General features: G+C 42.4%; 2 protein-coding genes across 5 annotated transcripts in view; one reads left to right on the top strand and one right to left on the bottom strand.

Moving 5' to 3' along the window:
- LOC134219229 (A disintegrin and metalloproteinase with thrombospondin motifs 1) overlaps positions 1–14,377 on the bottom strand; it is a 740,918-nt gene that overhangs the window by 214,358 nt on the left and 512,183 nt on the right. The gene's annotated exons all lie outside the window — the stretch shown is intronic.
- On the top strand, positions 5,575–12,206 carry LOC134219228 (vitellogenin-A1). The gene is made up of 3 exons (XM_062697926.1): positions 5,575–5,650; positions 5,733–10,892; positions 10,948–12,206. The coding sequence occupies exons 1-3, from the start codon at positions 5,620–5,622 to the stop codon at positions 12,147–12,149; spliced, it is 6,393 nt and encodes a 2,130-aa protein (XP_062553910.1). The 5' UTR covers positions 5,575–5,619; the 3' UTR covers positions 12,150–12,206.

Genomic DNA, 14,377 nt, shown 5'->3' with positions numbered 1-14,377 from the left:
TAGCGTGAAGTGAGGAAGAAGTAGAACTGAAGAAGAAAAAAAGAAAAAGGAGGAAGAAGAAAGAAGGAAGAAGGAAGAATTAAAAAAAGGAAAAGGGAGGAAGAAGTAAGAAGGAAGAAGAAAGAAGGAAGAAGGAAGAAGGAAGGAGGAAGAAGGAAGAAGGAAGAAGAAAGAAGGAAGAAGGGAGAAGGAAGAAAGAAGAAGGAAGAAGGAAGAAGGAAGAAGGAAGAAGAAAAAAGGAAAAGGGAGGAAGAAGGAAGTTTGAAGAAGGAAGAAGGAAGAAGGAAGAAGGAAGAAGGAAGAAGGAAGAAGGAAGAAGAAGGAAGGAAGAAGGAAGGAGGAAGAAGGAAGAAAGAAGAATGAAGAAGGAAGAAGGAAGAAGGAAGAATGAAGAAGGAAGAAGGAAGAAGGAAGAAGGAAGAAGGAAAAAGGAAGAAGGAAGAAGGAAGAAGGAAGAAGGAAGAAAGAAGAAGGAAGAAGGAAGAAGGAAGAAGGAACAAGGAAGAAGGAAGAAGGAAGAAGGAACAAGGAAGAAGGAAGAATGAACAAGAAAGAAGAAAAAAGGAAAAGGGAGGAAGAAGGAAGAAGGAAGAAGGAAGAAGGAAGAAGGAAGAAGGAAGAAGGAAGAAGGAAGAAGGAAGAAGGAAGAAGGAAGAAGGAACAAGGAAGAAGGAAGAATGAACAAGGAAGAAAGAAGAAAGAAGAAGGAAGAAGGAAGAATGAAGAAGAAAGAAGGAAGACGGAAGAGGGAAGAAGGAAGAAGGAAAAAAGAAGAAGGAAGAAATGGGAAGAAGAAGTAAGAATGAAGAAGAAAGAAGGAAAAAGGAAGAAGGAAGAAGAAAGAAGAAAAAAGGAAAAGGGTGGAAGAAGGAAGAAGGAAGAAGGAAGAAGGAAGAAGGAAGAAGGAAGAAGGAAGAAGGAAGAAGGAAGAAGGAAGAAGGAAGAAGGAAGAAGGAAGAAGGAAGAAGGAAGAAGGGTGAAGGAAGAGGGAAAAGGAAGAAGGAATAAGGAAGAAGGAAGAAGGAAGAAGGAAGAGGGAAGAAGGAAGAACGAAGGAAGAAGGAAAAAGGAAGAAGGAAGAAGGAAGAAGGAAGAAGGAAGAAGGAAGAAGGAAGAAGGAAGGAGGAAGAAGGAAGAAGAAAGAAGAAAGAAGGATGAAGGAAGAAGAAAAAGGAAGAAGTAAGAATGAAGAAGAAAGAAGGAAGAAGGAAGAAGAAAGAAGGAAGAAGGAAGAAGGAAGGATGAAGAAGGAAGAAGGAAAAAAGAAGAAAGAAGAAGAAGAAAGGAAGAAGGAAGAAGAAGAAAGGAAGAAGGAAGAAAACGGAAAAAAAGAAAGAAGAAGGAAGAGGGAAGAAGAAAAAAGAAGGAAGAAGGAAAAAGGAAGAAGAAATAAAGACTAAGGAAGAAGAAATAAGGCAGGAGGAAGATGGAAGAAGAAAGAAGGAAAAAGAAAAAAAGAAGAAGGAAGAATGAAGGAAGAAGAAGGAAGATACAAGAAGGGAGAAGGAAGAACTTCTCATTTTTCACTTTTTGCTTCTTTTTGCTAATTCGGCCTAATGGCCATTCGGCCTAATGACCGTTCGGCCTAATGACCTTCGGCCAAATGTCCTTCGGCCTAACGGCCTTCGGCCTAATGGCCTGACACCGGGTAAGCATCCAAGTAGGTACTAACAAATACGTAGAGTATCAATCTCGATTTAATTAAGCACTTTAGTTGCTATTGATGCCAACATTATCCACTCGAAAATTTGCCGATAAATAGGCTGACCAGAACATTTCGAGGAAAAAACGGGACAAACGCACTGGCAAAACGGGACATGTCAAACAACCTTGTGACAATATGTGGTTTAAATAGTAGTTTTAGGAAAAAAAAATCGCAAAGAACGCAATAGTTTATTAGGTAGAAGGATTATTGATTTCTCGTGCCAAATCCCTTTCCATTCGAAATTTTATGTAATTCCATGCAAATGGGTGGCACATGTGAATAAATATTAAATTTAATCAATTTACAGTCTCTTTTAATCGATATTGATTCAAATTATTGAAATTAGCTTCACTCCTCGGAAATCTTGTCAACTGATTTTGTTCCCATGTATTTCTAAAAAGGCGGATTTCGTGAGAAAATTTAAAAAATCCTGCATAGTGAATGCCTCACACCTTGGGAAAATGTTGGTCCCCGTGTGTTTTAAATGGGACCGGGATGTGGATATTATGTGTCGACATTCTGTCATACCCGCCCCTTTGCAATGACACGGAAACAAAATCCGTGGACAAGTTTCCGCGGATGTAATGTTTTACGGCTGGTTTGCAGTTCGAAGAAATTTCCCCCCGGATTTTTGTCCCGTCCCAAGAACTTTTCCGTTCTCCATCTCACTCATCGTGAAACATAAAAATACGGCACCAAGTTCGTCGCACCTTTTTGTCAACATGTCTGCTCACTGCTGAACACAATCACAAAAAATCACAAAATTAATAAACAAATCAAATACCCTCCCATTACTTGGTTTTTGATAGGATGAACATTGAAGCCATGAGATGAAGTCCAGGACCAGTTCTCCTATATGTAATGAGGCTAAGACTTTCAATTTCCAAGACGTAATCCCGCCACTTTGATAACATTTGGGACAGAGATCCGCATATAAGCTTCGTGATTTGTTAATTTACACGATTTTCATGTTTTTTTTTCAAATTATTAAAGGTTTTCAAATCTCGTAATTTTCTGCTAGGTTTCATTCACTTTCGTTGTGTTTTGTATCGTTTAAATACAATTTTAGAGCTTCATGAAAAAAAAAACGTGACAATTTGAGGATTTTTTCAGATTACGACGGGACAGTACTAAAAGGGCTGAAAAACGTGAAACACGGCCACTTGTTTTAACTGTTTCCTTCGTCAAATTTTTCGTGTGCACGATATAGAATTTTTGTGCGCTTTTAACTGAAACACGGTGCTAGTTTTGGTGTCTTTGAAGTAGTTTCGTACAACGAATTATTTCACGCTAACCAATGAGAATTCGCTTTTAGATGTCGATCACGAACATACACTTGACAGATCTGGCTGAAATTTTTACAGTAGCTTCTGGGAGCAAAAAACTATATTTTCAGGGGGCATACGTCTAAAAAAATGATTTTGTTTTTTTTTCATATAAAAGTGATCAACCTTACTGGTGCTGCTCGTGCATTACAGAACTCATTTGGGTGTTATAATGGGAAATTAGAACAGTAGTTGCATGGTCATCAATCACATGTGACCTATTCGGCCAAATGGCCTTTTCGACCAAATGACCCTTTCGGCCAAATGACCCTTCCGGCCAAATGACCCTTTCGACCAAATGACCCTTTCGACCAAATGACCGTTTCGGCCAAATGACCCTTTCGGTCAAACGACCCTTTCGGCAAAACGATCCTTTCGGCCAAATAACCCATTCGTCTAAATTACTTTTTCGGCCAAACAACCCTTTCGGCCTAATGACTTTCAGCCGAATGATCCGTTCTGCCAAACAACTTTCAGCCTAGTGGCATTCGGCCAAATGGCTTTCGGCCGAATGTATTTCGGCCAAAGGACCCTTCCCACTTTTTCATACCAACGTAATGGGTGCTTTAATGATCATTATGCAACTCAAATGAGTTGCATAATAGTACTTTGTGCAACTAGTTGCGCAAAAAGATGATTTTTTCAGCACGAGCCAGTGGCATAGCCCCGGGGGGGGGGGGGGGGGGGGGGGCTTTGGACGTAAACTCCCAGAGACAAATATTTTTGTAGGAATTTTTTTTGAACCCTCAAATTAAAAAAAATGTTTCGAAAAACCCCCCTAGACCAATTTTCTGGCTACGCCGCTGGTACGAGTTGTATGTTTATCAAACGAGGCTTGCCGAGTTGAATAAGTACTTACGAGTGTTGTGAAAATCGAGTTTTGCAACGTGTTGCACACGCTATTTTTTGCAATGACGGAAAATGGGCTTTAATGTGTTTAATCAGGACCAAATTTTACAGTCCAATTTACTCCACATGATCATTCGGGTGAATAATTCATATTGCTGAAGAGAAGATTCAGATTCTATGTTATAGTGCCACATTGCATAGCTTTACAAACCATAAAGCGATAGATGAACTTGCATTTGGAAAAAAATGATGTCATGTCAATCAATCTACCTCATTTATTACGCGATGCAGAGAATACACTATTTAAATAAATGTGTTTTGAAATAATTCAGCAAAATGTTAACATGTAACCACACATGTTAACATGTAAGTAACATGTGCTGATGTTGGTTTTTCATTACAGCACCCAAATGGATATATAATGGATTCTATGCAACCCATTTGAGTTGCATAATGGTCATTAAAGCACCCATTGCGTTGGTATGGAAAAGTAAGGCCATTTTATCACTCAAAGACGAACTGTAAACCAGGTATGTAAACCTGATCATAATGATCAAGAATTGCAAAAAAAAATCCATTATAACACTCATTATGCGTACTTTATGACAAATTCCTTTAAAAAAGCATCAATTGTGAGGATCACCGGTTCTGATGATGCGAAACATCTTGGCTCTAAATCCAAAAAGAGCGAGAACGAAGCAACGCCATACCGTTGGCGGGTAAATTTGATTCCCTGTCTTGTTGAGGATCTCGCAGATAAGAAATAGGAATGGAAAATAGTAATATTGGCATGGAAAGCAAAAAAAAGGGAATTGTGTGTGTTTATATTCAGTTGGAGCGCAATGTCAGAAGAAGAAGAATAATTTCAAAGCTCTACAAAAATGAAATTTTGATCGTTCCGTTGAATCACGGAGTTGCAGCTTAGGTTATTCTTCTGATAGTTCTAGTGGTCCATGCAATTGCAAAACTGAGGAAGGATGCTAATTTTATCAAAATTTAATATTTAATTTAATATCAATAAATCTTCCGAAAAAAGTAGGTGATCCTAATATTTGCAAATTGAAATATTTAACGATTTTCAGGTCTTTCGAAAAGTGCTATTTACTAACAAGCACAAATCTTTTATGTGCATTAAAAAAAGCGAAAGGTAAACGAGACACAAAAGTTGAATGAAACTCCTAGAGATCTGTGGAGGCACGATTACGAGGTGCGAATTTGCCCGGATCGAGACCCGTCAGATGGGAAGGCGCGTAGGAGTTGCCGTTTTCTTGCGCTGGGTTCTTCGCACTTTGGACGAACAAACCAGTCACGTGTGGCCTCGGGCTAATTGCAACCCACCTAAGAGACGGATGAGTGCAGGAATGTGCATCTCCCTAATAGTGCCATTAATCATCGCGCAGAATGGTGTCCACCGTTGTTGTCTGGATAAAAGCGATTCAAATTTAAAAGCGTGACAAAATAAATCTGGAGGAAAGAAGCTGCAGTGAACCGTAATCTGTTTTGCTACAATGCTACAATGTATTGCCTCTTATCGCTTAGATGATTACAGTGCGATCGCTGCACTGATCGAAATACTTATCATGTACACTCGTTTATGACCGATGCGATCAATATTTTTGCGCGAGGTAAGCAATTTGATTTATATAAAAAGCCCCTCAATTTTCAGTAACAGTACACTTCTCCATTTCGGTTTCATCGGTGAACATACAATCGGAAGAGCTACTGAATCTTGGTGACAAGATGCTAACGAAGATTCTTCTCGTCGCCTTGGGTATGTATTTCCGTATTTCATCCAATAATCAACGAATCATATTTTCAATTTTAATTTAATAATTCTCGTTTCATTCTTATAGCGGGACTAACTGCTGCCTATCAGTACGAGAACTCGTTCACGGGCAACTATGCTGGCTATAAACCTGGCTACGAAGGTTACAATTACAAGAACGGATTTGAATATGGATATCAAAACGCTTACCAAGCTGCATTCTACAAGTACCGGCAGAATATGAGCACGGAATTCGAATTCAATTCGTGGGTACCCAACCGTGAATATGTGTACAACGTGACATCTAAGACCATGACTGCCTTGGCGGAATTGGACGACCAATGGACGGGGGTTTTCACCCGTGCTTACCTGGTCATCCGTCCCAAGAGTCGGGATTACGTCGTTGCCTATGTCAAGCAGCCAGAATACGCTGTATTCAATGAACGTCTGCCACACGGATATGAAACCAACATGCATATGGATGCATTCAAGTACCGCCCAATGCCCATGACCAGCAAGCCATTCGGCATCCGGTACCACAAGGGAGCCATCAAGGGTCTGTACGTTGAGAAAACCGTCTTCAACAACGAAGTTAACATTCTGAAGGCATGGGTTAGCCAGCTGCAAGTTGATACTCGTGGAGCCAACAGGATGCACTCCAGCAGACCTGTTCATCCGAACAAGGGCGAAGTCAACTGCCACTACAAAGTTATGGAACCACTGGTTACCGGTGAATGCGAAACCCACTACGATGTCAATTTGATCCCAGCCTACATGATCCAGGCTCACAAACAATGGGTTCCACAAGGTCATCTACGTGGTGAAGATGGTCAGTTCATCCAAGTTACCAAAACTCAGAACTTTGACCGTTGCGATCAGCGAATGGGCTATCACTTCGGATTCACTGGATACAGTGATTTCAGGCCCAACACCAACCAGATGGGAAATGTTGCATCCAAATCTTTGGTTTCGTACATGTATTTGACAGGAAATTGGTACAACTTTACCATCCAATCGTCTAGCTCAATCAACAAGGTTGCCATCGCTCCTTCCCTAGTGAACAAGGAGCCTGCTCTGGTATATGCTCAGGTTAACTTGACCCTCAACGATGTGAATGTCTACGACAAGGTCCCAGCCGGTCCAGCCGAAGACCAGAAAGTGTTCGTTGATCTGGTGTACAGCTACAACTTGTCAAGCGATAAGAAGAACAACGTTCGTCCAGGAAATGAAACCGAATCATCTTCATCATCGTCTTCCTCTTCGTCATCATCTTCGTCCTCGGAATCTTCGGAATCCAGTTCATCTAGCTCTTCTTCCGAATCTGAGGAGAATCCCAAAGTCAGCCCTGTTGATCAATACAAACGTCAGCTAGATCAAGTCGAGAAGCGAGGCAACCGAAACCGTCGTGACCTGAATGCTTACAAGGAGAAGAAGTACTACGAAGCCTACAAAATGGATCAATATCGCCTGAGCCGCAAGAATGACACATCTTCAGATTCCAGCAGCTCTGACGATTCTTCTTCGTCCAGCTCATCTAGCTCATCGGAGTCTGACGAGCGCAATAACAGTACTTCGTCCGATTCATCGAGTTCTTCCTCGTCATCGTCGTCGTCGTCATCCTACTCCTCGTCTTCTTCGTCCTCTTCGGAGTCTTACTCGTTGAGCAGCGAAGAATTATACTACCAACCAGCTCCAGTAAGCTTTGACCATGCTCCTGAAGCACCTTTCCTGCCATACTTCACCGGATACAAGGGATACAACATCTTCTACGCACGCAATGTTGATGCTGACCGCTCAGTTGGCCGACTAGTCGACGAAATTGCTGCCGATCTGCAAAACCCATCAAACATGCCAAAGGCCAACACCATGAGCAAGTTCAACATCCTCACCCGTGCCATCCGCGTTATGGGACACCAAGAAATGTACGAGCTGGCGCAGAAATACTTTGTTTCACAGAAGGAACGCCAAGAAGCCGAACTTACCGATAAGAAGTTCAGTAAGCGCGTCGACGCTTGGGTTGTTTATCGTGATGCTCTTGCTGAAGCTGGAACACCAGCGGCCTTCAAGCTGATCTCCGAATACATCAAAGAGAAGAAGCTTTGTGGGTATGAGGCAGCAACCGTGGTCTCTTCCATGGCTAAGTCCATTCGCTTCCCAACCGAAAATCTCATGCACGAATTTTTCCTGCTGGTTACCAGTGACGTCGTTCTCCACCAGGAATATCTGAATACCACTGCTCTGTTTGCTTACTCCGATTTTGTCAACCAGGCTCATGTGAGCAACCGCTCGGCATACAACTATTACCCAGTGTTCAGCTTCGGTCGTCTGGCTGATGCAGACTACAAGATCATCGAGCACAAGATCGTTCCTTTCTTCGCTCACAAACTCCGTGAAGCCGTCCAGTTTGGAGATAGTATCAGGACTCAAGTCTATATTCGCTGCCTGGGAAATCTTGGTCATCCCCATATCCTGTCGGTTTTCAAATCATACCTGGAGGGTAAGATTGAAATCACTGATTTCCAACGTTTGGCTATGATTGCTGCCTTAGACAATTTGGTCATCTACTATCCGGAGCTGGCCCGCTCGGTACTGTACCGTGCTTACATGAATACCGCCGATGTCCACGAAGTCCGTTGTGCTGCTATCCACCTGTTGATGCGCACTGATCCACCGGCTGATATGCTGCAACGTATGGCTGAATCTACCCATCATGAGCCAAGCCGTTATGTGAGGGCCGCCGTCAAGTCCGCCATCGAAACCGCTGCTCTTGCTGATGATTATGACAATTATAGTGAGCTTGCTGAAAATGCCAAGGCTGCTGTTAACTTCCTGTACCCAGAAGATGTCAGTGTACAGTACTCTTTCAACCATATTCGCGATTACGCTATGGAGAATCTCGAAATGAGCTATCGTCTGCACTACGGAGAAATTGCTTCCGAAGATCATCGTTATCCAAGTGGAGTGTTTTACCACCTGCGCCAAAACTATGGTGGATTCAAGAAGTACACCTCTTTCTACTACCTCGTTTCCAGTATGGAAGCTTTCTTCGATATTTTCGAGAAACAGTACAACACCAAGTACTTCGCTGATTACTACAAATCGGCTGATTACAGCACCAACTTCTACAACTTTGACAAATACTCCAAATACTACAAACAGTACTTCTACAGCAAGAACGACGAATACTACCAGAAGTACTATGGACCGAAGAAGAATGACTACAATGATAAGGAACCATCCAAATTTACCGCTCCTCGTATTGCCAAACTGCTGAACATTGACGCCCAAGAGGCTGAACAGCTGGAAGGGCAGCTGTTATTCAAGCTTTTCAACGGATATTTCTTCTACGCTTTCGATAATCAGACCATTGAAAACCTTCCGCACAAGATGAGACATCTGTTTGAAGATTTGGAAAAGGGATACGATTGTGATTTCACCAAATTCTACCAACAGCAAGATGTCGTTCTCGCCTGGCCGTTGGCAACTGGATTCCCATTCTTGTACACTCTGAAGGCACCAACTGTTTTCAAATTCGAAGTTGAAGCTTCGGCCAAATCGCACCCACAGGTGTACAAACAGCCAGCTGGACACCCTGAAAACGAAAATGATGACTTCTTCTACATGCCACAGTCTATGAACGGATCAGTTGACGTTAATCTGCTTTATCACCGTATGGTTGATGCCAAGGTTGGATTCATGACGCCATTCGATCATCAACGCTACATCGCTGGTTACCAGAAGAAACTGCATGGATATCTCCCACTCAATATCGAATTGGGATTGGACTTTGTCAACGATGAGTATGAGTTCGAAATGAAATTCCAGGATCCTAAGGAAGACCATTTAATGTTCCACTTGAGCTCTTGGCCGTACACCGGATTCAAGGACATCACTGATATGCGTCCGATTGCCGAAAATCCTAATGCAAAGATTGTTCACGATGAAGATCAAACTACCAAGTCCTTGGAATACACCTTCGGTCAGGATATGACCGGTGTTGCTCTGCGCCTTCACGCTAAATACGATTATGACTTCTTCAACTTCCAGCAGTTCTGGACCTCGATTAAGAGACACGACTTCGTATCAGCTGTCAACTATCCATTTGCTTACCAGCCATATGAATACCATCAGTTCAACCTGTACTACGATGCCCAGCGCACTCACGCCAAGTCCTTCAAATTCTTCGCTTACCAAAAGTTCGGAACTCCATCATTCGAAGAAACTGGACCCAAGCACCCAGCCAACCGTCATTCGTACTCTGGAAACTACTACGAATCAAACTATGCTCAACCCTTCGTCTACAGCGCCGGAAGCAAACGCCGCTCCGAACAGTTCTTCCGTAATGCTGCTTCAGGCATCAGAAACAGCTTCGTTCGTTACTACGACTTTGGTTTCGAGTTCTACGCTCCAAAACAGAAGAGTGAGTTTGTGTTCACCACCGCCTTTGCCGATAGCCCAGTTGATAAGACATCCCGTCAGTTGTACTACTTCCACGCTAGTCCAATGTTCCCCAGTCAATCCTACTTCAGAGATATTCCATTCTCTGGCAAACAGTTCCAGATTTGCGCTACCGCTACCAGTGAATTCCCTCGTGTACCTTATATGAAGTTCTCGGACTTTGATAAGTATTACGGCGATGCTTCCCAGACCTTCGATATTCTTTATGGTGAATCATGCCAGGGTGGAGCCCATGTTTCGGTTAAGGGTAAGCAAAAGCAGACTGGCAAGTACCGCGAGTACCTTGGCTTCTCAGATGATGCCAAGGCTTGCCGAGAACAGATGGCCAACGGATACTACCAATTCGAGGAATGCCAAAATGCTATCGATCTGGCGTACTACTATGATTTCTACGACTATTCGATTGAATATAAGGACGTCGGTGCCGTTGCTAAGAACTACAGTGCCAAGGCCTTCGACTACTTCCAGTATGCTTTCTATCCGTATTTCGAATCGAACTTCTTCTACCAAGGAAAGCACAACCAGATCAAGGCTGAATTCGAATTCGCTCCTTATGGCGATTATTACAACGCGTCGTGGTACGGACCAAACTATGCGTTCCAGGTTAAGAACTACCCCATCGAAAACGATTATTCGACCTACTTCCCGTACTTCTTCAAGTACACTTTCTTCCCTCGCTACCAACCATACTTCCTGCACCGTCTGCCATCACACAAGCAGCGTGATCGTCCTTACAGCGAACTCTCTGACTACGAACAATTTGCTGTTTTTGGTCGCAAGCCCCAGTATCGTAAGTAATGATTGATGGTTATGTGTTTCTCAGATGTTAATCAGTTCTTTTTCAGCTTCCTGTTCATTCTCCAAGGATTACTTCTACACTTTCGATGACAAGAAATATTTCTACGACATGGGTGAATGCTGGCATACAATTCTGTACACTGTTAAGCCTGACTACGATTTCTATGCTCAGCAGTCTCACTTCTATAACTCCGATTACGACTACAAGTACAAGAACGGATTCGAAGAGTATGAACAGTTTGCCGCTTTGGCTCGTCGTGATTCGAATAATCAACTGTATTTCAAGTTCCTGTTCGGAGATAACACCATCGATATCTTCCCCAAGAATGGCGATGTACCCATGGTGATGTTCAATGGACGTCCATACGATATCAGCCAATACAACATTGCCCACTTCGAGTACAAGGAAAGTTACCCAAGCTTCCCATACTTCTACGCCTTTGCTTACCCCAACAAGGATTTGGAAGTCAGCTTCTTCGGTGGCAAATTGAAGTTCGCTACCGATGGATACCGCGCTCGTTTCTTCTCGGACTACTCATTCTACAACAACTTCGTTGGTCTGTGCGGAACCAACAGCGGAGAATATTTCGATGAATTTGTCACTCCCGATCATTGCTACATGCGCAAACCGGAATTCTTCGCAGCTTCCTATGCCATCACTGGCCAGAACTGCACCGGACCAGCCAAGGCTTTCAACTATGCCTACCAGCAGAAGGCCAAGGAAGAATGTGTCAAGCGTGAGGTGTACTACGGAGACATCATCTACGAGCACGAAAACTTCCATCCACGCTATCGCTATTACAATCACAATGTTGAAGATTCCAGCTCCAGCTCTTCATCCAGCGATTCCTCTTCATCATCTAGCTCTTCATCGTCCTCAGAATCCAACTCTGACAGCTCGTCGGATTCTTCCGATAGCTCTAGCTCAGAGGAGCACAGGGAATTCCACCCACACCAGCAGAACCACACTCTGAAAGACTGTCCAGTTCAGCACCAGCATCAGTTCATCCAACAAGGTGATAAAATTTGCTTCACTCTGCGTCCTCTGCCCGCTTGCCACTCCAAGTGCGCCGCAACCGACAAGATCAGCCGATACTTCGATGTTCACTGCTTCGAGAAGAGCTCCCCTCAGGCTGAGAAGCTACGTTCCGAGATTTCCCGCGGTAACAACCCGGATTTGAGGAACTACTCGTCGCACAAGACTCTGAAGTTCAACTACCCGAAGAGCTGCGTCCACAAGGCTTACTGAACGAACCTATTTTATCTAGATTTACCGAACGCCAACCTACCGGAACCGACATGAATGTTTTGTAATATTTTATTTATAGCATAATAAATGATGAATTTTGAATAACTTTGCGAGTTTGATGATTATTGAAAAACAAACATCCACTATAGGCTTAAACAAAATGTACATGACACTTCTCAGAAGCAAAACCAACGAAACGTGTCAATGACTCACTATTCTTCGCTGCCTAAATAAAATTCATAAGATTCAATCCCATAAATTTCACTCATCTGCTAACCAAGGCAAGGTCAAGTTCATTGAAAAGCGTGGAGAACATCGTGTTGAGGCAAGCGAGTTAAAATTCGTATGAGCATAAAGATCGAAGAGGTGGTTAGCAATTAATCATTTTCCAGTGGAATGAAAGCGTCCAATTGAGTGCGGCGATTGCTACTGTTTGTTCCGCTCCGTCGGGGGAGTTCATGGCTGAGTTATTTTCTTTTCTAGCAATTGGAAGCTAAAACAATTGGGTACATTCATTGGCCGTGTTCCATGCGGTCATCGCAAAAGTTCTTGTTCACAGTGTCAGCGAAATGATTGGAAGAAATGGTAGTTTTATTTAATTTAGTTAGCGTGAACGGTCTAAGTACGGCCAGTTAACAAGATCATCAAGTGGTGTATGAATACAAATAGATATAGTTTTTGATGGCGTGATTATGATCAGAAGTTGCAGCTGCCCGTATTTGCTCATAATATTAGTCGGGTTTCAAAAATAGCAAAAATGGTCTATTTAATTAATTGTCTTATATGTAGAGGATATACATGAATAAGATGTGAATATGGGTCATTCCATACCAAGTGATCGTTTTACACCGATTCGAATCAAATTTCGCGGATTTGTTAATCTATCGACTATGGACTTATGGACGAGAAGAAGGCAGGGGTGAAAAATATTTTTTGGTGCAAAACAAACCGGCTGGCTCTCCCATACTAAAATCCAAGATGGCTGAATCGTGAATTTAGCAGATCAGAACACCTAGTGGTGAATTCATCTTGCCCACTGTTTGTGTATCAACAATCGACGAATGGCGTTCCAGTTTATCAAGGCGAAAAGCAGGAGACAAAAAAGCAAGCTCTGTCTTATGCTTAGCTTGATTTCCACCGCCAGGTTCGCTAGTGTTTTAAAATCATGGAAGGACCACATTCCAAGGCAAAGATGCCTATTAGGGTGGTTCAAAAAATCGATTTTGCTCCACAGCGCTCATCTGATTCTGTATCATGTTCTGAGTGTCCTCTGAAAAAGTGAGCTCATTTGGATTAAAACTGATTAACCACAAGCCGTTTCAAGTTTGCATGCAAATTAGTATGGGGGAATTTATTTTTTCATTATACTGTTAATGACGCTTCCACAATAAGCGCAGGTTGAAAGAAAACCCACATAGCTAGAAGAAATACTCAACAGCTTTCACCCAACGAAAACCGCATGTTGATTAATCGCTCCAATAATTAGTAATCGATTTTAAGGCATGTTGCGAATCTTTAGTCATGATCGTTAAACTTGTTTGAAGGCATCACTGAAATGTGCAGTGCAACATAGTAGCCTGAATTTGTGTGTGCTATCTTTCGCGCCACGAGCAGCAATGTTGCCTGTTGAGGAGTTAAGCAATTATCTCCATGATGTTCTCAAACGCATGCAATAACATCGAATTATCGTTCTGCTATTTCTGGAACTATTGCTCGCATAGGAAGTATATCGGCTCATATGCCGTCATTTAGAATTTTGGAAATCGAGAGCGTTAAGCTGAAAGGGAAGATTTCGAACGTTACTAGCGCCTTCATCTTTCGATGGATTTTGAAGATTTATATATCAATTGACTCGGACATTCTCCAGCAATTTGCCAATTTCATTGAAACTTAAGATTATTAACGATAAGCTATTGAAATTTTCAATTCTTGTCGAAGTTAATAGAAATTCATATATAATGAATCCCGTGCATTCTTTTTGTGTACAAAGTGATTTGTGACAATTTGTGGCAGGTGGATCGTAAGAGGGTTGAGCTTTGCTATGATATGAAGTCCAGGAGCAGTAACCCTACATTATTCAATGTAGTTCGTGTAGCTTCCATGGAGCTTTATATTGTATTCTCTTTACTTACTCTTTCTTGAGTGTTAATGATTAAGTGTTAAGAGTCTGAACCATTTAAAAAAAAACCTTCAACAACAACCAGCTACGCTTGTAGATGCAAAGGCCT

Source organism: Armigeres subalbatus, chromosome 3 (assembly GCF_024139115.2).
Source record: "Armigeres subalbatus isolate Guangzhou_Male chromosome 3, GZ_Asu_2, whole genome shotgun sequence".
Taxonomy (NCBI): Eukaryota; Metazoa; Arthropoda; class Insecta; order Diptera; family Culicidae; genus Armigeres; species Armigeres subalbatus.
Note: the sequence above shows the minus strand (reverse complement) of the source record. Positions and strands in the feature narration are given on the sequence as shown.

Excerpts from the sequence above, each read along its gene's own strand:
- LOC134219228 (XM_062697926.1), top strand. The coding sequence starts at position 5,620 with ATGCTAACGAAGATTCTTCTCGTCGCCTTGG. Across the intron at positions 5,651-5,732 it reads GATTCTTCTCGTCGCCTTGG|CGGGACTAACTGCTGCCTAT; the intron begins GTATGTATTTCC and ends TCATTCTTATAG. Across the intron at positions 10,893-10,947 it reads TGGTCGCAAGCCCCAGTATC|CTTCCTGTTCATTCTCCAAG; the intron begins GTAAGTAATGAT and ends GTTCTTTTTCAG.